Source organism: Dendroctonus ponderosae, unplaced genomic scaffold (assembly GCF_020466585.1).
Source record: "Dendroctonus ponderosae isolate FM_Combo_2020 unplaced genomic scaffold, Dpon_F_20191213v2 Dpon_F_20191213_1, whole genome shotgun sequence".
NCBI classification, from domain to species: domain Eukaryota; kingdom Metazoa; phylum Arthropoda; class Insecta; order Coleoptera; family Curculionidae; genus Dendroctonus; species Dendroctonus ponderosae.
The window spans coordinates 45150535-45174499 of NW_026017110.1; the positions used below are offsets into that span (position 1 = coordinate 45150535).

The 23965-nt window shown below is 35.9% G+C and overlaps 2 protein-coding genes across 2 annotated transcripts; both read right to left on the minus strand.

Annotated features, from left to right (window-relative positions):
- Nucleotides 1–6528: 6528 nt before the first annotated feature.
- Nucleotides 6529–7377, minus strand: LOC109544453. The gene is made up of 2 exons (XM_048670231.1): nt 7291–7377; nt 6529–7239 (listed from the first exon to the last, which is right to left on the minus strand). Exons 1-2 carry the CDS (start codon nt 7300–7302, stop codon nt 6613–6615), a joined length of 639 nt encoding a protein of 212 aa, XP_048526188.1. The 5' UTR covers nt 7303–7377; the 3' UTR covers nt 6529–6612.
- Nucleotides 7378–13496: 6119 nt separating this feature from the next.
- Nucleotides 13497–21980, minus strand: LOC109533023 (protein TonB). The gene is made up of 4 exons (XM_019898212.2): nt 21901–21980; nt 14276–14408; nt 13910–14223; nt 13497–13846 (listed from the first exon to the last, which is right to left on the minus strand). Exons 1-4 carry the CDS (start codon nt 21910–21912, stop codon nt 13646–13648), a joined length of 660 nt encoding a protein of 219 aa, XP_019753771.1. The 5' UTR covers nt 21913–21980; the 3' UTR covers nt 13497–13645.
- Nucleotides 21981–23965: the final 1985 nt, after the last annotated feature.

Sequence of the window (23965 nt, forward strand, 5' to 3'; positions counted from 1 at the left end):
ATCTCGAAGTCTGTTGGATGGTTCGAGTTGGTTTGAAAATGGTTTTTACTTGGTGTTTCTCCAATATCTTGCCGATCCTGTCCGTGACTCCCTGTAAAAGTACTCAGAAATACCGGCAAGCAAGAAGAAATCATATTCATGATAAAGGCAAGGAAACTGGAAAACTATGGTCATCTGCTGAGACACACTAAATATCGCCTTCAGCAACATATTCGTCAGGGCAGTGGACGGTAGAAGAAGAAACTTTTGGATGCAAAGTCTCAGGAGGTGGTTTGGTTTGTCATCGATCTAATTGTTTAGACAAGCTGCTAATAAAAATCCAATCAGCATATTACTAGCCAACGTCCAAAAGGGATAGGGCAATTGAAGAAGAAGGAGACGAGTCGAATCAATACAAGACTGAAGATTTGACTTCGTATATGGTGAAAGCTCGGAATTTTTGAAACGCAAAGTACAGTGTTGCAAAAACTTATAATTTTAAAACTACATTTATTAAAGTGCCAAGGTTTGAATAAAACTTTAGATTCATTCAGAGCTGTGTGTTTGCCATAAGTGGTAAAAATTTGAATTTGGTAAATGCTCCAGATAAGAAGTGGAGAGTGTTGAAAACGTGAAGTGCAGTGCACTCTAAACATGAAACTTCTGAAGCCAAGCCACTCTGACTTGCGAATCATCAGGAAGAAATTTTAATACATATTTTCATAACGGTGTATATTATAATAAATCTATGTGCTGCAAACTTCGGAATATCGGGAGAGAACATAAATGGAATAGGAACAAAACATAAATTGTTCACACCTCATAAAGAGACTTAAAAAACTGCAAATAATTGCATAAGCCATACATCATCAACTTTAATAAATTTCGTTAAGTAGGACATCAGTGTCGCTTTAAATTATTGAGAGAAATCCGTAGCAAAAGAACAACGGGACTTCAGTTACCCAATGCAAGCAAGGGCTTATACCAGCTGTAAATGCAGAAAATTGCCCAATTTAATGGTAAAGGTCAATCAACGCGGGTCCACTTACGTAAATGTAAAGAAAAAATGTGAAAAATGCCCGTTTTAGAGTGAAAATCTCTGTGATAATAAATCAGCCTGGCCAAGAACAATTTATGTCATTGGCCTTGCATCTTCTCGCTGCGAATAAATTGTATTTATTATACTACAGATTCTTCACCTTTCTTTCAACAGCCAGCGAAAGTCGAGTGTCCAATTCAATTATTAATTTGCCATCTAAATCTGCCGATTTAAATTCCCTGATATAAGCCACTGATTTCTATATTTCATTGTCTTATCAAAACAACTAGGCAATGACCTTTTAATTTAAGTTTGCTTGAAAGCGGCAAAAGTACGGGATTGAAAGCGATAAATGCAGAAGAAAAGGGAAATATTACCCGCTAAGCTCGTATTGCAACAGCATATTAAATAACAAGACTTTGCATAACGCTACATGAAATTTGAAACAATGGCACGAATAAATCGTACTTCTTGTCTAGGCAAGTGCTTTGTGAAATACATATCGCAATAAGGCGAAAAATGCAAAGAGAAATTGCGAAAAAATGGTCAATAGGCGAGAGGTAGGTAGATTCCATTTAATAATTGAACTGTTCTTAACCATGCAGATCGCCGATTCAGATTTGTTAAAGCCGCTTTCTTCCGGTATACTTTGAAAATGTTTATTAATAAAATTATGATTTTTTAGAATAGTAGACTTTGCCTTAGTTACTGCACCGATCGGCAGACTGTAACAATATTAAAACAACCTTCTTTTTGGAAGAAAGTTATTTTCTTCATAACTACGAACGTCATTTGATAGATGAGTCAGTGACTTTTTTAATTTTCCGCGCATTAACTTTAAGTTCAACACTACTCCTGTCAACTGTCGTCTGTTAGTAGACTGCTGTGCAATTTTAGCACGCTACGTCATTTAGTTCGTGTTTAACAGTCATTGAAAGGAGATAACTACGTCAATTTCGGGAAAAACGAAAAAAAGTGAATTTTGAGTGCTGATCAACATTATTTCTTTCGTAACAAAACCACCAAAGAAATGAAGGAAAAGCTTGCTAAATAGTAGCGATGTTCCGTCGCGATCTAAACAAGTTTTTGAAATATTTCGTAACCGTAGACGAAACGTGGATCGATAACAACACACCAGAGACCAAAGGACAATCAAAACAGTGGGTTTCTTCAGGTGAACGTGCACCCAAGAAGGCCAAAATTGGTCGGTCGGCCACAGGGGTCTGGGAATCGGGGTAAATTACCCCAAATGGGATAAAAATTGAATTTTTGTCGGTAAAAAGTATATATTTTTAATTTGCTATTTTACGAAGCTGTTAGTATTTTTTTCAACTTAAACAATTTAGCGTCATATGCAGGCCTTCTTATCTATCTTATCAAACTCAGAATGCGATTTACAGATTACTTTCCAGATCTTGATACACGTACTGTCAGTTGGATTGTAGATCCTTTTAAATGTGAAATTGCTATAATACCAGAAGAACATTCAGGTTTGGCAGAATCAATGCTTGAACTTCGATCTAATACTGAAGCACGTATTCAATTTGAGAGCAAACCAAATCTGTCGTCTTTTTGGATGTCAAAAGCTGCAAAGGCTTTCAAAATTGCGCATGAAGAGATGGTTAAAAATTGCTGCCATTTGGAACAATGTATTTGTGCGAACAAGGCTTTTCCACGCTAATGAACATAAAAACGAAGAACAGAAATCGATTAAACGCTGAAGACTGTATTCAAATCGCTCTTACATCAAAAAGTCCCAATTTTGACCCAATTGTATCAAACATGAAACATCATTTCTCCAAAACGTGAAGGAAAAATGATTTCAATTATTCTTTTCTTTTTAATTTTTGTTTGTACCACCATTATTACTATTATTATTATATTCTTATTATTTGTTACAGTACCCCAAATTGTCAACCCTCAATTGTCCCCCAATGGATTTCAATTTGTTATATATATATATTACTTATATTACTACTATTACCGTTATGTATTACTAAGTATTACATTGATAAGTTGAATAAATTATGTTTAAATTACATTTTTAGATGATGTTTTATTTTCAAAATTATCATGGGGGCTATAATATGAAAGATGCTAAAAAGAGGAGATTTCGTTTTTTTTTTTTGTTTTCGCCATGGGGTAATATCAACTTACACAAAACTATTTTGGGGTAATGATTAAAAAAGTTTCCCCACCGCTAACGTGGGGTCATTCACATTGATTACCTTGAAAATTGTAAAAGGATCACGGGCGTATATTATTCAGAGCTTTTGGACAGATTCGATGCTGAAACTTGAACGCCCGCATTTGGAGAATAAAAAAGTGCTGTTTCATCAGGACAATCCACTGGAGCACACGTGTCGCAATGGCAAAAATCCATGCATCCTACGAACTGCTACCCCACCCAGCATTTTCTTCAGATTTAGCCTCCTGCGACTATTTCCTGTTTCCAGACCTGAAGAAATGGCTGGGCGGTAAGAGTCCAAAGAACAAACTAACGGCCGGGAGACATTTATCCGATCCGACTCCGATCAGAGTACCTTCCGTCGATGCCCAAGCAATTGAATCGGTGCCAGATCGGAAAGGAGAAGGCTAATTCATGTCATACAGGTTTCAGTTTTTGGACCGATTTTTGGCTCCGATAGTCATAAATAGTTGCCATTGGCAAATCTAAGGACATGCAATATTGCAGCGCAGCATTGGAAAAATGTTTACAAATTTTCGAAGGTGTGACTTGGCCAAGGTGGCACTTTGTCTAGACAACAAATAAAAACAAAAACGAAGATATTTGAGGAAGGACAAGGGAAAACGCAGAGTTTCGGTGCATGCTGCATGGAAAACAAAATCTAATGAAGGGGAATTTTTTCCACTTTTTTCTCATGTGTGGGACAACGAGATCAAATGTTGTCAATCTTTTAATATGTCCAATGATCGACGTTTAGTCTTTTGGCAAAAAACTACAGGAAAAAATATAGTACCGAATACTTCCTCACTTCTTCAATTAGCTCCTCAGGTTCAATCAAGCTCATGAAAACCGAAACAAAATGTATCACTGGCGTAACCTAAAGCGCGGACCGTTTCCTTTCCGTCAATAGGATAGCAAATACCCTTCGAATAGCCACCAAAATCTGAACATGATCGGATGCAAAAACGGAGACAAATCGGTGGGAGATAGCGGAAAGAGCATTCAAAGGTAGTACCATTTGTCTCTCAGATCTTCGTCCTGTTGTATGATCGGAGTCGGATCGGATAAATGTGTCCCGGCCTTAACACTATCTGAAAAAAGGCCTTACTATATGAATTACTATATGGGAATAAAATGATTTAATAAACTAGAGAACAGCATTGAAAAAGGAAGAATTGAAAAATTGTTTAAGAATAAATGAAAACAGATGCTAATTGAGTTAGAACCTTATAGTATTAAAGATTATTTAAACATGTAACAACAGTACTTTTTAATACAATATGTTCTTTGTCAATTTATTTTTTAACGCCGTATCAATTGAATGTAACTTGAAAATAAAAAAAACAAATTTCAATGAAGAGGACTTCATTGAAACAAACTTTTTTTTAGGACCTCGAGAAATTGTATTACCTATTTGAAAAGGAGAAAAAATAGGCCTAAGTGCATCTAGCTATAGGAAGATTACGTTGAGAAATAAAACGTTTTTCGGCCGGAGAAAATGTCGTTCATTCAAAAGTCACTGACTTAACAAATTAGTAAACCGGAACCTTCCAGATTCATCTCTTAAAATGTTTCCACTTAAATTCCAAGCAAGAGGTCAGGAGGTGACAAGTTTAACACAAATATAAAACAAGTCAAAAAAACCCCGATTATGGGTAATTTGACCCCCATTAAGGAACAGCCGATTTTTTCGAATTGAGGCCGTAAATTGTGGAGTTTGAAAACCTGCAAGCAACATTTTAAACATTTTTGCTTGCTGAACCAAAGAACGTCAAGGATTGAAATTTATTCTGCGAGGATGCTCAGGTGCAACGGTTTAAATCCAGCAGGTTGATAGAACATTGTTACATAGCTACACGTTGATGTCAGAAAGGCTGAGGCTATAAATTGGCCAATTTGAAATTCTTGCGGACAATACGTCAAAAATTCCCAGCGGCTGAATTTAAATATAATTTGATTCAAGTTTTTCCTCCGATTTGCGAAAACTCAATTGTTTAAATGTTCCTTTTAAAATATGTGGGCCACATTTCAAAACTGTGCGATTCTGAAGAAATACAACTAGAAACGAGATTTGGCGATTTTTTCGGCTTATATCGCAGATTTGAATATAGCAAATTGTAGCAAAATTGAACAACTCGCTAAAATTGTAGAAAATGTCTATCTGTGTTTAAATTGGCAATTTGGAACACACTGCGGACAATATTCCTAAAATTGCTGCTAACTGACCGAAAACAGTCTTTTTTTCCAACAAGTTGCTAAAATCTAAATTTATAAACAAAATTAATTCACATACCGACTTTTCAGAAAATCTCGAATTTAATCAGGAAAATGACGGAGTGTCCGCTTTTAACTCGAGAAATCCTGCAGGCAAGATTTAAAAGATGTGTGTCGCTTGAAACAGAGTAGGTCTCCACTTCCATAGGGATTTGAATTTTAGGGTTTATTGAGTTGAGGTGTTTCAGGAAGTCTTCAAGTTCAGTCAGATCTGAGTCTATAACTAAGGGACCCCTTACTAAGGATACTGTTCTGTGCTATTTGCGCAGCAACATTGGAAGATTTATTTTTACCTAATGCTGGCAGTTGACATTTCTAACTTTCGCTTGCAGGTTATCTCCACATATCACTAACCTCTGTGATCTGTGGCTACTGTGGATACTGAAAGCAGTGAACTGGAAATTCCCATAATCATTTCGTTACAGAAATAACGCAAATGCAGTATTAAAATAAGAATTAACCTTATTACTGCCTTACAGTAATTATCATTTCCAATAGCTCTCTATTTGCGGGCAATTTTGCACAAAGCAGGTCTAGGCCTAATTTTATTTCCCCCAAGTCGCATAAATCAAATTCTAGAAATTGGGAAAACTGGACTGGTAAATTTTCCAGAAACGTTTGAAATTGAACGTTTTCAAATTTTGTAGGCGAAAATTAACAAAATCCTGCATACTGAACGAAAACAGCTTGTCCTTGCAGCTAGAGACCGGTACCATATTCAGCACGTTGCTCTTATTCTAGTAATCCTTATTTGCGTTCTTTCTTTTTTAACACTTTTTCCTTTCAACTGTTGCAATCGCCTAAAACGATGGTTGGCTAGTGAGTCGGATCCCGGAAATATATTAATTGGCTTAATTACATTAAAATTATTATATAAACTAAATACTGTCTACGGATGATGCAATGCGTTTTTGTTGCAAATATTGGGCTTTTCAAAGTAGGAGCAAGGAAACTTTCAAACGGTTTCAACATCTGTTAGTTCACCCGTGAACAGTTTATGGCAGAAAGTGCGGTATCAGCCTTTTATACGTAATTGAAACACACAACCAGTCAGTATCTTTAAGCATTTTATAAAAAATCAACAATATTTACAACTAATCAACAGAAATCGCTGAGAACCAGTCTTGATAAATTAGTAATGGTACCCTTGGCCATTATCGCCCCCGAGGGGCTGCCAGCCGCCACTTTCCGCGTTGGGGGCTGATTCTTCCAAAGCTTTGCTTTCGTAGGGGTTGAAACTGCCGCCTCCAATGCCGCCTTCGTAGCCTTCATTTGACGGGAGCTGAAGGTGTTCTTCTTGAACGCCATATCCACTGCTTTCTACTGCTTGGTGGCCTTCGTAGCCTCCCCCATTGCCACCATTGGAATGCACCTCAACTGGATACGGTTTAGGCACCTCCACCGGATAGGGAACCTTCTTTTCGACTATTTGCGGTACTGGGACGGGAACCTTTACGATTTTAGTCTCATGTACTGGATAGGGTTTGTCAATGTGGACGGGATAGGGCTGGGGAATAGGGATTTTTACTGGGTAGGGCTGGGGAATAGTGAGTTTGCTTTCCTTGGTTACTTTGATTTCGTCGCCGGGCAGATGGCCTTTGGAATATTCGCCCAAATCGAGAATGTCGTACTTGGGGTAAGTGATTTTCGCGTAAGTTTCCAAATCAGGCACTCCTTCCAGTTGCTGGTTTGAAGACGAACCCCAGTTGCTCGGTTCCGCCTTTGCTGCCTGCAGGCAACAAATTGCCAAAACCGCACCCTGTAAAACGAAAGATTGAAGCAGATATGCTAAACGTGAGCAAGTACTTACAAAAATCATCATGTCTGTTCGGTTATAATAGACTACGTATACTGACTGTCCACTTTAACAGGAAACAGTATTTATATTATACGGAACCAAAGCTGGCGGACCTCATTAGCCTTTCCTGTTACCGTCCGAGAAATGGTTACTTTCTTTCTAAGTTCAGTGGCAAAAAAAAAACTTTCAATACGTCACTGTGATACCATTCTCTGATATAATATTGTTGATGATATATAATCGGTATCATGGGCGTGCCATAATATTTAATGTCTTTTGGAGGTTCTTCTTATGAATAAAAAGGGAAGCAGGTTGGTTAAAAAAACAAATCATACCCAACAGAATGCTTTTTCGATCCCCCATATGTGCTTTACATCTGTTCGATTTTTCGATATTTAGAATGCAAATGTTGAAAACTTATTTACTCAAACCCTTTTAAAAACGCTAAATTTCAAATAAATGATAGCATTATTTGAAAAAGCGTACGACTTGAACCTCCAGATCATAGCAACAAAAAAGTAACACAAATCTTTGAAATATTGATCATTATTTCAATTCAATGATAATCAATCGTATGACTGCAATTGAAAATTCATAATAAAAAAAAACATTTTTTTTAATGTTGAACTATCTTTAAAACTAAAAAAATATTAAGAAGGAGAATTTGGAATACAAAGACTTATTAAAAAATTTCAAATCCAGAAAACATTATTGATAAAACTTGCTTTCGGCTGTAATAAATTTTATATCACGGATCAAGTCTCAAGAACAATGACTAAAATAATTAGAGTGATAGTGTCGTTTGAGTCCCTCCGAATTTATTGTTTTTCGAATCAAAAAATTCCTGCATGGTGCCTGAATTAAGCCAAAAAAACACCCACAGTTTGAAGAAAATCACCATTTCCAGGCTAAATTTCGAGTGCTGTTGCCAAACTGCGCAAAACGTTTTAAGTGTTGTTCTTTATTATTGTTGTTTAAGTTAACAGTGAAAATTGTTTCCTTGGACACAGCATGTAGATTCATTCAATTTGGGTCGGTGTAGATCATTTAGGTATTTTCAGGTTTTATATTTTTACTTTTTGTATATATTTTTCAGTTTTATTTAAAAATCACTTCAACCATGCTAACACAAACAAACTAACTCAAAATTAAATTAACCGAAAGGAAAAAATAATTGGTTTTGGAAAAGCGAGTTTCAAAAATTTGTAAGTGTTTTTTTGCTTAATGTCCGGACCATTCAGATTTTTTTCGCCAAAAGTGCTTAATTTGAAGTGCTCTTTAAGGTAAAATAAAATTCGGAGGGGCTCAAAGGACACAATAACCTAATTAAAGAATACGTACACAAAATCCCCGGCTTTTATAGGTTACATTTTTGGCACTATGCGTTTGATAATTGCTTCAAAATTAGAAGCAATGGTTCAACAATTTCAGCAAACAAACCATCAGAACGAAAACAAAAAAGTAAGGAAGGTTCATAACTTTTATTAGATCAAATAAATTTATGTTCATTTAATTTAAGCCATAAATGGTTAAAACTGTGTTAAAACTTGGAGTCGACGAAAGAAACAAACACATAAATTAAAATTTCACCATTTCAAGATTTTCATTTAATTTCAAGTACTTCTATTTTTCTTCAATGAGATTGGAGGAAAAGTTCAAAAATTGAATTTGCCTTATTTGAAGATAACCGTTTTTGAGGCAAAACACCAAAAAAAACCATTGGTTTGAGGTGAGATGTTAGATAATCCACTTTTACTATTTCAGTTGGTCAAGTTTTCTGGTAAAAGGCGGCGATGTTTGAATAGAGACGCCACTGTTCCAGCTGAATTCAACCGCTAAAATAATTACAAAGTAAAAGTAAACTATTCGTGACTCGCTAATAAGTTGATCGGACTACAATCGCCACATCTCAATCGTAACAATTACTTAATGGACGATCAGCCAGTGATTGTTGGGTTCAGGGCTTCAATATCTCAGAATCTCTAACTCACGAGTCTCTGAGGCTATTGGAAGCAAATATTAACTAGTACTGAAATCAAGCATGAAAATTGCAATAATCTTAATCTTTCCTTAAATACTGGGGTGCGTTAGTTAACAGGAGATACTGGTCTGATTTGATAAAAGTTTGGTAGTGATCTGACTCTAATAACTTCTTCTCAAATGTCTACCTAACCTGCGCGTGGTGCATCCAGCTTTTACAAACGCGGCTCTAACGACCGAGTCACGGCGGTATAATGGTATTACCGAGGCTAAGGAAATGTTGTTCCCTAGAATAAGACTCTCTACCAACTTGAAATAGGCAGCGTGGTAGAAGTATCACCGGGCACTACCATGCTATCAAAAACAACGACTGCAATTTGTGACACTGAATACAAGAACTCTGTCAATAGACGAAAGATTGCTGGAACTGGACGAAGAACTCAAACGCTCTCCTGGGACGTCGTAGGATTGAGAAAAGTTAGAAGAAAACGAGAACAACACCTAAGACTGAAGTCAGGTTCCATCATAAAGCAGACTAAGACTCCACGGATGAAGGAGTAGGTTTCATGGTAAGCAAGAAAGACGCAGGCAAAGGTGACCCTGGATGGGAGCTCAAAAAGAGTAAAACTAACTTGGGCAACTGGGACAAACAGGAACAAAGGAAACGAAATTGTTGCGGAACTTGCTAAGGCAGGGGCCGAGCAACCACTGACCAACGAAGAACCTGCTTGTGGCATATCTCATGCCCAAGTTAGGGCGGGAGTTGGGCAGTGGATCTTGGAACAACATAGAAAGTACTGGGAGGAGACACCGCGACTCCTTACCGCAAGGCAGTTGGTGAGACCTCCACAACCACTGCGTAGAAATGAACTGCCAGTTCTCAGCAGGCAAAAAATAAGGATAGTGGCCTTTTTAACAGGACAAGCCCTCTGCAAAAAACACCTCTTCAGAATGGGACTGAGCAATCAACCGACCTGCAGGGGGTGCGAATTAGAGGACGAAACTACTGTACATATCATGTGTCACTGTAAGTCGTATGCGACGGTAGACGAAGACTCCTGGGCGAGGATGAAGTTCAACCAGACCAGGACCCCCCTCAAGATTCTTCTGGAATTCATTGAATATACAGGGATAATGAGGGAGAAAAATTCGAGGGCACAATAGGACAGAAAAGACCGCAGTGCTAGGCTAAACACCACCTCGGCGATGGGGAAAATGTTTTAGTGGGTAAACAGCTTAACTGTAGTTCCACACAGCCCAGAGCGACAGATCACCAGCTCTGAGTGTACGTAACAGGGCATTTCCTAAACCTCAGCGAGAAAAGGAAAAAAAAAAGATAGATCATTCATATTTTTCAAGATAATGTCCTTTTAGACTAATACACTTCGTCGAGCGATGCTCTAATTTGTTGATACTTCTGAATAATATGATTTCTCCTAGTCTGTAAATTATGAATTCGTTTATGCAATTACCTCTTTGTTTGATTAAAATCTGTTTTCCGTTATCGTGATGGAGACGGACTTTTTTCTAGGCCAATTGTGGACGTTTTTCTTGCAGCTCGGTTATTAAATAGTCCAATCACGATGAATGGTATGCACTTATAATAGTTTCCATATAATCAAAAAACATTACTTCTTGCGGTTTGCGAAAGATAGAACCTCCTTTCCGAAGGAACTGTTTTCGCCCTTTATAGTGCCGATTTCCCCTTGCAAACCCACTGTTTGAACTGTTATTCCGTCTCAGGGGTGTAGTGGGTATCTATGTTTCATCCAGTCACAAAACTTTGCTTTTTCATGTTTTGTATCGATTCTAACCTTTGTCCATCATCTCCATATCATCAGCGTTTCCATAGATATCCATGAGTATAAATAAAGTCCAAATGGTAGGACTTAGAATGCGTATATGTGTAATACAACACTATTTGAGAAATTAACATGAAATAATGAGCAGCAACAAACCGAAGTAAAAACATGTGTTTATGAGGTTTTATTTTCGTCTGCAAAGGCAGTATCAATCTGGCAACATAGCAATGAAACGCGAAAGCGCGATGAGCCAGGAATGGTGTGGACGGTTAATAAAAAATATCTGGATACTGTACAGCTTTATTTCCATTTTAAACTGACAGTTGACAGTTATAACGTTTTCTTGCAGGTTATTTAACTGTACACATAACCTACGTTTTTTATTCAGTTATTTTTCATTTTTTCAGTGCAATCAGCGTCCAAAATACCATAAAAAGGTATTCAAACAAAGATAACCACCCACAATTAATATAGTTCTTTAAAGTTAGGTTTAGGATTTTTAGGACTCCCTTAATATTGAAAGTAGTGAACTAGTAATACCTGTAACTATTAATTCGTATGACAGTATTTATAATTAATGCATTGAGATAATGAAAAGTAGACTCTTAACCTTCCATAGGTTTGCCTGAAATTTTGGGCCTGTTAGATGGTTTCGTTTTTCGGACTGTTCAAAATTTTGAAAAATTTGTAATTGTGAACGGTTTCAGTTTCGAGAGTAGCGAAGATGAAGGACTTTTTTTGCAAAATGAAAAAATATATATAATTAATTAGCTCGGTCTGCAGTTGCTGCATTTAATGCCAGCTAATGGAGCAATCATTCGTAATTACATATTATCAGTCGTTTCCGTATGTTAGTCAAACATCAAGTAAAGAGCTCAAAAAGTAGCAGATGTCGTCAGCAAGCAATTTACTGTTTCGTAACACAACCACGCCGTTTTAATAATATTTATGTAATTTCCTTCGACTTGCCAAGACAAACAAACATAATTTCCGCTTTACCAACACCCAAAGAGAGCAAGTGAGGTAGATTAAACGTGAAATTCTTTTACTAATTCTTCCTCGTACGTTAGGACTCAGAGTCCTGTGTTTTTCTTCAACTTATTAGTCCTGGGATGCTGATGTCCAGCTTTCGTACCATCTCTTCGGTGGTCTTCCTGGGAGTCTTGAGCTGTTAGGTTTTTGGTCTTTGGCGATTTTTGCAATTCGGTCGTCGGCCATTCTCTCTACATGGTCTCTCCACGCTCTTCTCCTTGCTCTGGTCCATCTTACAACATCCGAAAGCTTACAGGTATCTCTAATTTCCTCACTCCTTTTCATATCGTATAGTGTGTGTCCTGTTATGGATCTTAGGACTCGCATTTCTGTTGTTCTTAGCAAGCGTTTGGTTGTTGTGTTTTCCGCTCTTGTTTCTGCGGCGTAGTCATCACTGGTCTCACGCACGTGTGTAGATTCTGACTTTACTCCCTATACTCATGTGCTTGTTTCTCCAGATGATGTCTCGTAAGTACCCCGATATTAGAGCGGCTTTTGATTCCTTACTTCCTCCTTTAGATTACTGTTGCTCGTGATGTTTGCTCCAAGATATTTAAAGGTCATCAGTCATCACCTGTTCTACACTTTGGTTGTAAACGGCGAGTTTGCATCTTCAGGGCTCTTTGGATATAGTGGGTGATTGTGTTTTCCGGGTAGATATTTCCATTTTATATTTATTTGTAGTTTGTTCGAACTTATATAAGAGTCTTTGTAGGTTGTCTTCATCCGCGGAGACTATCACTGCATCATCAGCGTACCACATTATTTTCATTTCTGCATTTCCCATTCGATATCCCCTTCCACGGGGATACCGTGTAATAAGCGTGAAATTGACTTCGTAAAAGATACTACTGGCACCCCCAATATTAGGTCTTCATGACGTGCTTCATGACGTGTCACGTTTGTCTCTTCCAACGAGATCAGCTAAATGAATAAAGGAGACGTAATAATTAAAGCTTAGATATTTTCAAACCACAACAGTTTGTAAAAATAGGTGAAAACCTCAAATGTAAACATTTTTGCTTCTATCTTCTTAGAACTTAGGAATTTCTGATGAAACCTAATTGGCTGTCGAAAGGGTCATTCAGACACCTTAAAGCGGTTGAAGTCCTACTTTGATATTAACGGGCGTCAATAGTCTCCCGACCAGAATAAAGCCCTAAATCTTTTAAAATGCTGAGAAAATTTACTAATGATTGTTGCAAATACTAAAGCCAGCTTTGCTAATGAAGTTTATTATCGTAATGGATCTGTGATAACACTGGCAAGCTCGTTTTAATTTAGGCAAACTGACCAAAACCATGTCAAAATGTGACTAAAAATCGACATCATTTAAACGGCCCATGACTGGGTCCTGGAACCGAGTTTTCCGTGCAAGACTTGATGCAAATTAAACCAAAAAAATACAGCAAATTATTTGTATTTAAAAAACAGCACATAAATAAAAACTGATACAATCTAGGTGATGAGATGATGCAAATATTTGCAATGAATAGGTACGACATGGTGAGAGAATACTGATGATGTAATTGCTGAGAGTCAGCAGGCGTTGCTTAGAAATGATGACCGAAATGGCCTCCGAACCTCAAGCCGCCTCCAAAGCCGCCCTCAAGATCTCCCTCGTGTCCTTTAATGAAAATCGGCACTTTCTTCTCAACGTAAACGGGAACCTTAACGGGGTAGGGCACCGGCTTGTGCACTGGGTAGGGCACGGGTTTGGGCACTGGTACTGGATGAGGTACTGGGTAGGGAACCTGATCAAAATAATAAAACATAGTTTTACTCCTTTATCCGTACAGTTTCTTGGCGCGTCTTACCTTTACTGGTACTTTGACTGGATAGGGCACGAGCTTTTCAACCGGATAAGGCACCGGCTTGTCAACGGGTACTGGGTACGGTTTGGGTATATGCACGGGGTATGGCCTGTCAACGGGCACGGCCACTTTGACTGGATAAGGCACAGGTACCTTCTTCTCGATGTGCACAGGATAAGGCTGGGGTACGGGTACTGGTACAGTTTTGGTGATGGTAATGTGCTTAATGTGGTCATCGCCACCTCCAAAGCCGCCTCCTAAACCTCCTAAATCACCGCCTCCGAACTCCAGTCCGCCGTGGCCTCCAAAGTCACCGCCTATGTCACTACTCATGAGGACACAGATTGAGAATGAATGGTAGTTGCTTACCTCCATAGCCCAAGTCGAATAGGCCACGTTTGGTTTGTTTCTTTTCCTTGGCTTCGACGGGTTTTGGCTCCTCGGCTTTCTTCTCCTCAGCCGCAGCTAGGACTAAGAAAGCGCAGAATACCAAGGAGAGGTACTGAAACAAAAATCTTGAAAATACCCTGATGATGACTCAAAATCGAAACTTTCGCGATTGATAACATATGCCGCGCTTTGAAAAATCCATGCAAAAGTCAATTTCTAACTACACCAGTTTCTGGGGAATGAAAAGACACATTCAAAAACTTCTTCTCTCTAAAATAGCCGAAATATAACTAAAAATTTAAACGTTGCCCTTATCAAATACAGTCCAAAGTAAATTTTCATCTAGACTGGTTTCTGTGAAACTTCTACCGGCATGAACAAGCACTAAATATAAACAAAATTAAAAAACCTTATAAAATCCGTTAAAGTTGACTCAAAATCTAAACTTTCTCTTCGTATAGAACACATCTTGGTCTAGACAACTTGTGAAAAGTTGATTTTTCAGCTTTGCTAGGTATTCAGAAAATAAATGTTAAACTGTGGTTTAAAAGGTACTTCAGAATCGAAAGCACATTAAAAAAACTTCTCAAAAATTCATGCTTAAAATTCAAACTATTTCCATTCAGAGAAGAGACTTTGCCTTAAAAACCTCAATGAAAGATAATTTGCGAACTGGATTAGTTTCAGAGAAATGAGGTGCAAATAGGCCTGTATAAGCAAGCGCAAAATCCTCTCGCATCTCTTTTCATCAAATTTAAATCTCTACTTTGGCCAGTTTTTGAGAAAATAATTTCATTAACCAGTCTCCAGTGACTTGTGACTTTTGAGATATGAAGAAAATAAATGACAAATTTAGGGCTGCAAACGTAAATGAGATGCCAATGGGCCTGCATAAACAAGCGCAAAATCCTCTCGTAACTTTTTAAACATTTTAAAATTATCCTAATGGTGACTCAAATTTCAAACTTTTCCTACTCATTAAGCGGTCTCTGCCCTGCAAAATTCAATCTCTACTTTGATCAGTGTCTAAGGAAATAACTGTAAAATTCTTGGCCTTCATTAGCGAGTAAAAATACACACAAAATTCTAAAAACTTGGGAAATTTCAAATGAGTCAAAATGAAGAGCTTTTCAATTATAGAACACATCTTGCTCAAACAATATTCAATATGCAACTTATACAAACATCATTCTCTAACTTCACTGGTTTCTGCTGAAAATCACTGTCAAACCCTGGTCTGCAAATGCGAGCAAACAGAAAAACTTGAAAAAATCGCAAATGTTTCCGGAAAATGATTGAAAATTGAGGTTTTCCACTTTAAAGCAGGGTTTGCTTACAACTTTGATTCAAACCTGACTCTAATGGTGGGTTTATACACAAGTATAAGGAATAACCCTTAACGATTAAGGCTTATCTTAAAAGTTCGTTACGCATCAGTCCATAAAGGTGTTTATAAACCGAATAGTGCCTAACGCTTAAGAAAGTTGCCAACTTTTATCATATGCGTTAGGCGTTATTCTAATGAGGCATGCGCAGTTTGTAAGATAATTGATATTCCAATATCCCACGTGACGGCCAAACATCGTACTTACGTTTTGTTGTGAGTTTCGATAAGGAAATTATTAATCCATAAAGAACTACCACTTCTTTAAAGGAGAAATCCATTTTAATGTACAATATTTATGTAAAATAAACTTTTATTATTATATTACCGCGTTAATGTTGACCATAAACAAACACAACCCTATTGTTCCTTAAGCATATGCTTCCATTTGATTGGATGTACATAAAATAATATTGTTCCTTAATCTGCTTTGTAAACACCCCATTAGGTGTTATTCCTTATGCTTTAGGCCTTATCCTTATTCTCGTGTATAAACTCACTATTAATCTTTGCAAGTTTATGAAGAAATAGATATCAATAAACGACCTGCTTAGAGATTGCCTGATAATGACTGAAAATCGAAACCTTTGGCGCTTCTAGAACTTGCTTTACCGTCCATATACAAACGTCACTCTCTCAGATTGTTAATTCCTGAATAAATAAATTCAAAACTTTGTCGTGCCAAAACAACCTCGTAAACCAGACACCGTTTTGTAAAATTCTTAAAAAATGCTTGATGACTACCGAAAACTGAATATTTTGTTCACTTATTGTAGCAACTCTATAATACATAGAACTATACTATAACGAAAACCGACCAGTTTGAAAACATCTTGAAGTTTGACTGAAAATGACCAAAAATCGAAACTTTTCCACATTGAGAGCAAACGTTACTACAGTAAACTAAAGCTAAAATACTTCACTAATTTCTGATCAAAATAGTGGCAAATTCCAGTTAGGTTAACTAACAGTAAAATCCAAATTCAACTTTCGGAATTTTGGGATAATTAACTGATGATGTCTTCTGCTATAGCATGCAACTTCTGCATACAAATTTTTACATTTACATATTAAAAAAATAACGAATAAATTATAAATAATGATGACATTCTATGCACTATAAATTGAGAATTTGATTAGTTAGGTATACCTAATGTTGTGCATCGGTAATAATTTGCATTTGTGTTCATTTGCCCAACTGCAAATAATTTGGGACAATTTTCATAGCCAATTTTGAAAGTAGCTTGGATTTACAACCGCAGGATTGCCAAATTTTGGCTAAATATACGAGTTGTGTGCGAACTTTCTGGATACCTAGATATTCTTATTCAAGTTGACAACAGTGCCGTGCTGTTTCTATTAGTGATGCTAACGCTTCACGACAATAATGCGATTATTCCAACAACAATTGAATGGAAATAAAATATCAATCAATGTATGGTTTCAATAATAGAGCTTTGACAAATTGTACAAAAGAAGGCAAGTTTCTAAACTGGTAAATCCGTCAACCTTGTATCTGCACAATCTGTCAACCATGTTTCAGATCATCAATTTCGGAAAATGTTGCTAGCATTTTTCACTTTCGAATCATTTTGGAAATTATAACTTTTTGTAATACAGAAGAAACCGTTCTCAAGAAATGAGATTGTCTTGAAATTTTGCTTTGTGGCACTTCAGAGGATCATTAACAATGATCGAAGCATCAAAAACCCATTTTACAAACTGGGTGATTGTTTCCAGGATAACAGAATCAAAAACTGTTTTACAAAACACTTCTTGGAATTTTCAAACCATGGAGAAGGTTTGGGATCATTCGCACACTTCGATTAATTGGGTTGTTTATAAGTGTGCTTCGTTCCTTCAGTTTAAGGTGAGACGCATATTCTGATAACGCGTTAATAGACTTTTGTTTGAAAAAGAATCAGTTTGGAATTCGCAAATCGTAGCAGTTACACTCTTCAGGTTTTGGGTGTTTTTTAACATTAGAGAAAGAAGCCTTACTGGTAAAAGCCTCCGTGAATTGACCATTTCTATTCGAAACTTTTATTAAGTTAGTCGTTTTCAATGAAAGTGGTGTAAATCCATTTTAACAAAATAATTGTTAAAATAAAAATGAATACAATTTATTATGAACTTTCAAACTTTTCCAAGAAAAAACAATTAGAAACTTTATTGTTTTTACCGTTCCGTATGCCATGGTTAATAGAATTAGAAATATAATTTCTTTGAAAATGCTGCAACTCCATTTTTGCTAATAACTGTGCCTTATCTATTCACTAATTATTAAAATAAAAATTCAATTTAGAATCGGACAAGGATTTATATGGGAATTTGAGGAACAAAATCAATATAAACTGAAGCTTCTGAAAGCTGCCGAGATATAATAATAATAACGATTATTATTATATATCTGCCGAATCCGATAATAATAATGATTTAAATAAACATTTGAATAGAAAGAGAATCTTACAACCCATGATGATTCTGCGAAAGGGAACAATTATGTAAATGTGCAAAAAAACTAAGATGAAGCGCAAGAGTACACAAACAAAGATACATTAGTGAAAAAAATCTGTTGAAAAGAACTGTTGTTAGTGAAACTCATCGCCAAAATCTTTTGGATGAGTGGTAAATGTTGATGAGATGTGAATGATGAATGGCTTTCGTGTTTAGTTATTTTCTCAAAATATTTGATAAAGTTTTCAGAACCAGAAATTGGGATGTTTTAATTAAAATCCCGTTGTTATTTTTTGTAAATTGAAGATGATTGCTTTTTGTGGACATTGAAAGTGGTGTAAGACCTTTGAAGTGATTAAAAGTAATGTTTTTGGTAATCACACAGTGCATTTCGAAATCTGCACTTGCCTATTTCAAAAGGTCATGCCCTCTGCTGATGCCGAAAGCCTTTCATTGTAGGCATTTCAAATATAGATGCTTGATTTTAATGAGTGGACAGTTTACCTAAAGTAGAACGCAAACAAATGATAGCATAAATTTAAAAAAATGTTTCAAAGTACTTTCGAAGCTGTGAATTAATACGGTTTTTGTTTTTTAAACGAAAAATATACGTTGTTTAACGAAACGCCAAGATAATTTGTTTTTCATCATAATTAAACAAGCAACAAACGAGTGAATTAATTTGAATGAAGCGAAAAATATTGAATATCATGTTTCTATGAGCGCCACTGGCGGATAAAAAACTGTTTCATTTAATTCAAACATGGCCATCCGAGAGAAATTGAAATCTGTAAAAAAAATTAATTTAAAAAACTCCATTTTCAGGTTTAGAGAAAAACCTTTATCATTCTACGCCTACAACTAGGCCCAAAACTAAGTTCGCAAAAAGCAAATATTTATCAGACGATGGCAGTTTGGTATTAGAAAAGTTATATTGGTTTATTGGTAGAAAATCTTACCTATTCTTGGACAGCAAAGAGATACAGGAAAGCAAAGCGCTACAAAACCCAACATTGAAATCTACAAAATTTTGAAATCAATTCCTAAGACAATAGTGAAAACACCGTAAAATGTAAGCAATACGTAAATACGAGGAACATACATCAATAGCATGAACCTTTAGACGTACGAACATCCCAATAATCTTGCCAAAGACTTCCCTGAAACCTTAGCCTTCAAACCCACAATCTTCGCGCCCAGATTCACGTATTTTCCAAACTTTTTCTTTCAGTTAAAAATAAATGCATTTTCCTTCGATTTTACTTTTTTTATTGCTACTTCTTTCGTTAAAAGTGTTGAAGCATTGCTTTGAATTTTCTGCGAATTAGCAAAATCATGTTGACCAACACGCCTTTATATGAAGCAAAATTTCTGGCTGTCTGCCTGACGACCAATCATATATTTTGAATAAAGTAAATAATCGAAATAATAACAAAATTTACAGTCATATCAATTATAAATATATTTACTTATCATTAACTAAAATCCAAAAAATTGCTCATGCTGAAAGCAAAAATTTTCCAATTATACCAAAAAAAGAGTCAAAAGATTGACCTCATTTATACTAGAGGAAAAAGAATTTCAAACTCTACAAGGGGAACCACTGGAGGATCTCCGTGGAAAATCAAAGCAAACATAACCTCAATGGTAGAAAAATCAATAAAATTTTAACAAAAATATAAAACAATTAAAATTATTCCTGCTCATATTAGAAAAAACGTCAAAAAGAAAGAATCTCGAAAAATGTATACATTAATTGTAATATTACGAAAGGTCGAAATTAACACCTCTTTTTCACGAGATTCTCAAAATTGAGGACGTGAATATTTCTTTACGACCAATAATTAGTAGCATAAATTCACTTTAAAATAGAAAATTCAAACAAAAAATTACATAAATCTTAAGAATCCGCAACAATTAAGTATTAACATTATTATTGAACTTTTAGCCATATGTGTAAAGTTAAGTTATTTTCAAAATAATAAAAACATTTATGAAAAAAATTTCAGTAATATATTTATGAAAAATTTTAAAAGTTAAACCCAGAATTTGGCGCCGAAATATTGCTGATGCAATTTATAGTCATCGGAAGGAAATTCTTGATGAACATTTATCGAATTAGTTTCAAACAAATCAACCAAATTCCTTGTTCTGATATACTAATTAACGAGGTAAAATGCCATTGTGGAAAGTCTGTATGTACGAAATGTAAACAGAATTTGTGATTAACCTAACTGAAGCAAAATATTTTTATCGAATCTTCACAATTCAAAGCCAACAGTTAAATTCGCTATTGAAATGGAACAGAACAACCAAATTATTTTCGACAATTTCATACAATTTTAAAACTTGGGTAAATTGTAACCCTAGTTATAAGAACTAATAAGGAATTTTTTGTCCGAAATTATCCAATAGTAGTGAAAAAGCCAAATAGTCAATCTGGATTCACCCAGGGAAAGCAATTGCTTAAAAAGCATTTAAATTTCAATAATTATAGCATCTTCCTTTATAGGCAATAAAAATCCAGCATTAAAACAAAATAAAAATCAACTGATTGCCAACTTATTTATTTCATTTATTCCTGGAATTTGAGATAAAATTAAACACACGCAGGTAGCAAATTCAATAATAGAATTAGCTTCAAAACTAAAAATTCACAAAAAATTTCAAGCACAAACATTCGGACAAAATTGAAAATCTAGAAAACGTCACTAACAAAATTGCATGAGAAAATAATAAATTTTCTATAAGGGAAATATAAAACCATAAAATAAGAACTGAAAGATAACGAATATATTCATACGTAAAAATTATGTCGTGTTTAAAAGAAGAATTTTATGGAATATGTCAATATTTATTGGATACATTTTCGTTTAGAAAAATATTTTCCAAGACTAGTCGTAAAAAGGGCTTTTGTTTCATTGTCATTCATGTCAAGCAGTACGCAAAGGAGTCACGAACAAAAAAAACGTAAAACTAAGGAAAGTTCACTAATTTAATTAAATCAAGATAGTTGCTTTACCTCATGTTCATGTAATTTAAGTCACACATGGTTACCAGTGGTAATATTTCAAAATTGCTAAGTAATTTAATATACCTACCTGTATTTTTTAAACTAATTTACAACTTTTATTAATCTCCTATTTTTAGGTATTTTTTGATACCTTAATATAGGAGCAATTTTCTCTTACAGATTCAGTCTAAGCGTGTCGTAAGAGACCCTTTAAGTCACAGTACCTGATTCCCTTTTGGTAAATGATTCGTTTTTTATTTTGAATAACTTGAGCCATGCAGAGGAAACGACGTGAGAAAATCCTGTATTTTTTAAGTCGAAAACTTTGGAAGCAAAGTCCCACCAAAAATGTTTTGGGAGCATGAAGCCGCCTCAAGCATAAAGAACTTTTTTTACAAATTTCTTGATCGGTATTTCGCCTCAAAATTTTGTCTAAATCATAAATGCGCTTAACTTAAGTCTTATAGAGTCGCAATAAGCCTTGTGGTCTGATTTACAGTATCGGAATTCGCTGTTTACCAGGGTCACCAGTAATGGTACAGAAAATCTTTAAAAAATCACAAAAAACACTTAGAGTTTCTCGTTGCTTGAATTTCTACCTCGAGCTTTTTTTAAGACCTAATGGGCTGAGGCAAGTAAAACCGATTATTGAGTGGACTTTTTCTCTAACTACTCGGCACTTAATACGATATAAGTATGAATCAATATACGATATAATGTATCAACCTGTGGTTGCACACATGCACTTACTTGGAGATTCATTATTCTATTGACTAAAAACAACGACTGCTGACTATCTGTATCAAGAAGGCGGTATATATACACGGCTAAATTGCACATTGAGCACGGCCAAAGCCATATTGCTTTCTATATCTGTGGATTGGTATGCATGTGCAACCCCCCCAATCCCATCTGTTGCAATCCCATATTTGTTTAATTACGGAAAATAAAAAGTTTTTTCGACATCGCCATTAATACGGAATCAAATGCGATTTCGCATTGTGGGAAATGGCAGTAAATTTGAATAAACGGCTGGATTTTGCGATTCCAGTGGCTGCGTGAAAACTGTCGTTGGTGCTTAGGATAGGACAAGGAAACCTAAGTTTATAAGAAACCGAGGTTCAGGTGAACTTCAAGTTCAATTAGAGCAGTAGAACTTAAAGTTCAAGAGAGGTTTACGTGTAATTTTGGGTTGTACAAAATTAGCTCAATGTTGGGGCTTGTGGTCAGAGTTCAGGTTCCCGTTGGGTTACGTTGAACCAAGCTTAATATCATTTTATTCATCCGGGCCTTAGACCTAATTAGTTGTTGAACCTAAAAGTTGTTGAAAAAAGTAAAAGTGCAAGTGTAAAATCCCTGATTACGTTGAAATTGTGTTGGCTGTGAATTCTGCAAAATATTTCATGGAGAACTTCAAATAACGATTTGTATTGCTTTTGTCATACAAAACAACTCACAGTCCTCTTTTGCATTGCCTCCAAATAACGGTAAGGGATTTAGTATGGCTTACGATATTTTTTCCCGATTTGTTGGATGTGACTTGCCCGGTATTTACTCAGCATTAAGGATAAACAGGAAACTTTTAACGCTGCCACCGAGAATAGCTGGAATCTGAAGTAGAATAGAGCGCACGCTTAAGAGTCTTCGATACAAAACTCAGCTCATTTGGAGGCGATTTGGCAGATCTGTGCGGTTTTGAAGATTCACTTTCCATAGCAGACTGAATAGTGCGTTTTCGATTTCCTCAAAAGTTCAACTGCATAATTTTGCTTGGACTTTCATGCCCAGTGTGCTAAATCTTTTCCATCTGAAAAATTGTGGAGTGAGAAAGTTTCAGATAACTTTTTTTGGTGGTTTTTGCTGTTTTTTTGTTAACTTGGTGACACCTAGGGATTTTAAATGGTGAATAAAAAGCTTATCATGTTTTCAAACTTTTTGCATAACAAAGAGTGCCTTAACGTCAATCTGTAATACTACATCTAAAAATCCCAATAAACCAGAAAAACTGATGTTATGAAGTGAGGTTATAAAGTAGAGTCGAGCGACTCAATGAATGAGAACTCAATGCTGAATGTTTCTTATCTCTCTAGACCGACGAATTCCATCAGTAAATGTTTTTTGTTTTTTACATTTTCTACTCTTTCCTTGGTCTGCGCGCCTCTGTTCCTTGTGGGTACAACACAAATACTCGTATTACTTAATATTACTTCGTTGTTAAGACTAATTAAAATGTGTTAACAGTCCCGGCTGCCGGACATTAACTGCACGCTTTCAAGCCCCGATTTCAAATAGATATTAAATGAATATGAATCAGTTAAAGGGCTGTTGAAGATGCTTCGCCAGCACACAGGCGAAACGACCTTCATCAACTATCTCAGTTTTTAATGCGTTTTCCATTTACTTATGGACTAATCGAACTTTGCAACCTTCAAGTAGCCTAACAGGTGATTGTATCACTCACCAATAACTACTTATTATAAAATTCCTCGGTACCACGCAAATATTGGGAAATCGGCATTTTGCAAACAAAAGATTTGGATTTGTAGGAAACGCAATTTGCGCCTTTTTTTAACTCTGCTACTCGCTGCTCATGGACTTTCAAATAAGGTTTGCCTGAAACATATTCCGTCCTGGAAAACTACTGCTGTGAAAACTTTACCGAATGTCAGCCAAGAGCAAAAACTAACAAACATCTTTAACTGTACTGAGCCAATTTGGCCATATATACATTAATTTTTTAATTTTTTGGCTAAATGCACGATACACTTATACACCGTATGTTCGGCGGCTCGAACAAAATTCGTCTGAACGGCAC

What these genes read in the sequence shown, in the direction of transcription:
- LOC109533023 (XM_019898212.2), bottom strand. An exon ending in ATTCGACTTGGGCTATGGAG is followed by an intron (nt 14,224 to 14,275) that starts GTAAGCAACTAC and finishes GTAGTGACATAG; the next exon opens with GCGGTGACTTTGGAGGCCAC. An exon ending in CAGTCAAAGTACCAGTAAAG is followed by an intron (nt 13,847 to 13,909) that starts GTAAGACGCGCC and finishes TATTTTGATCAG; the next exon opens with GTTCCCTACCCAGTACCTCA.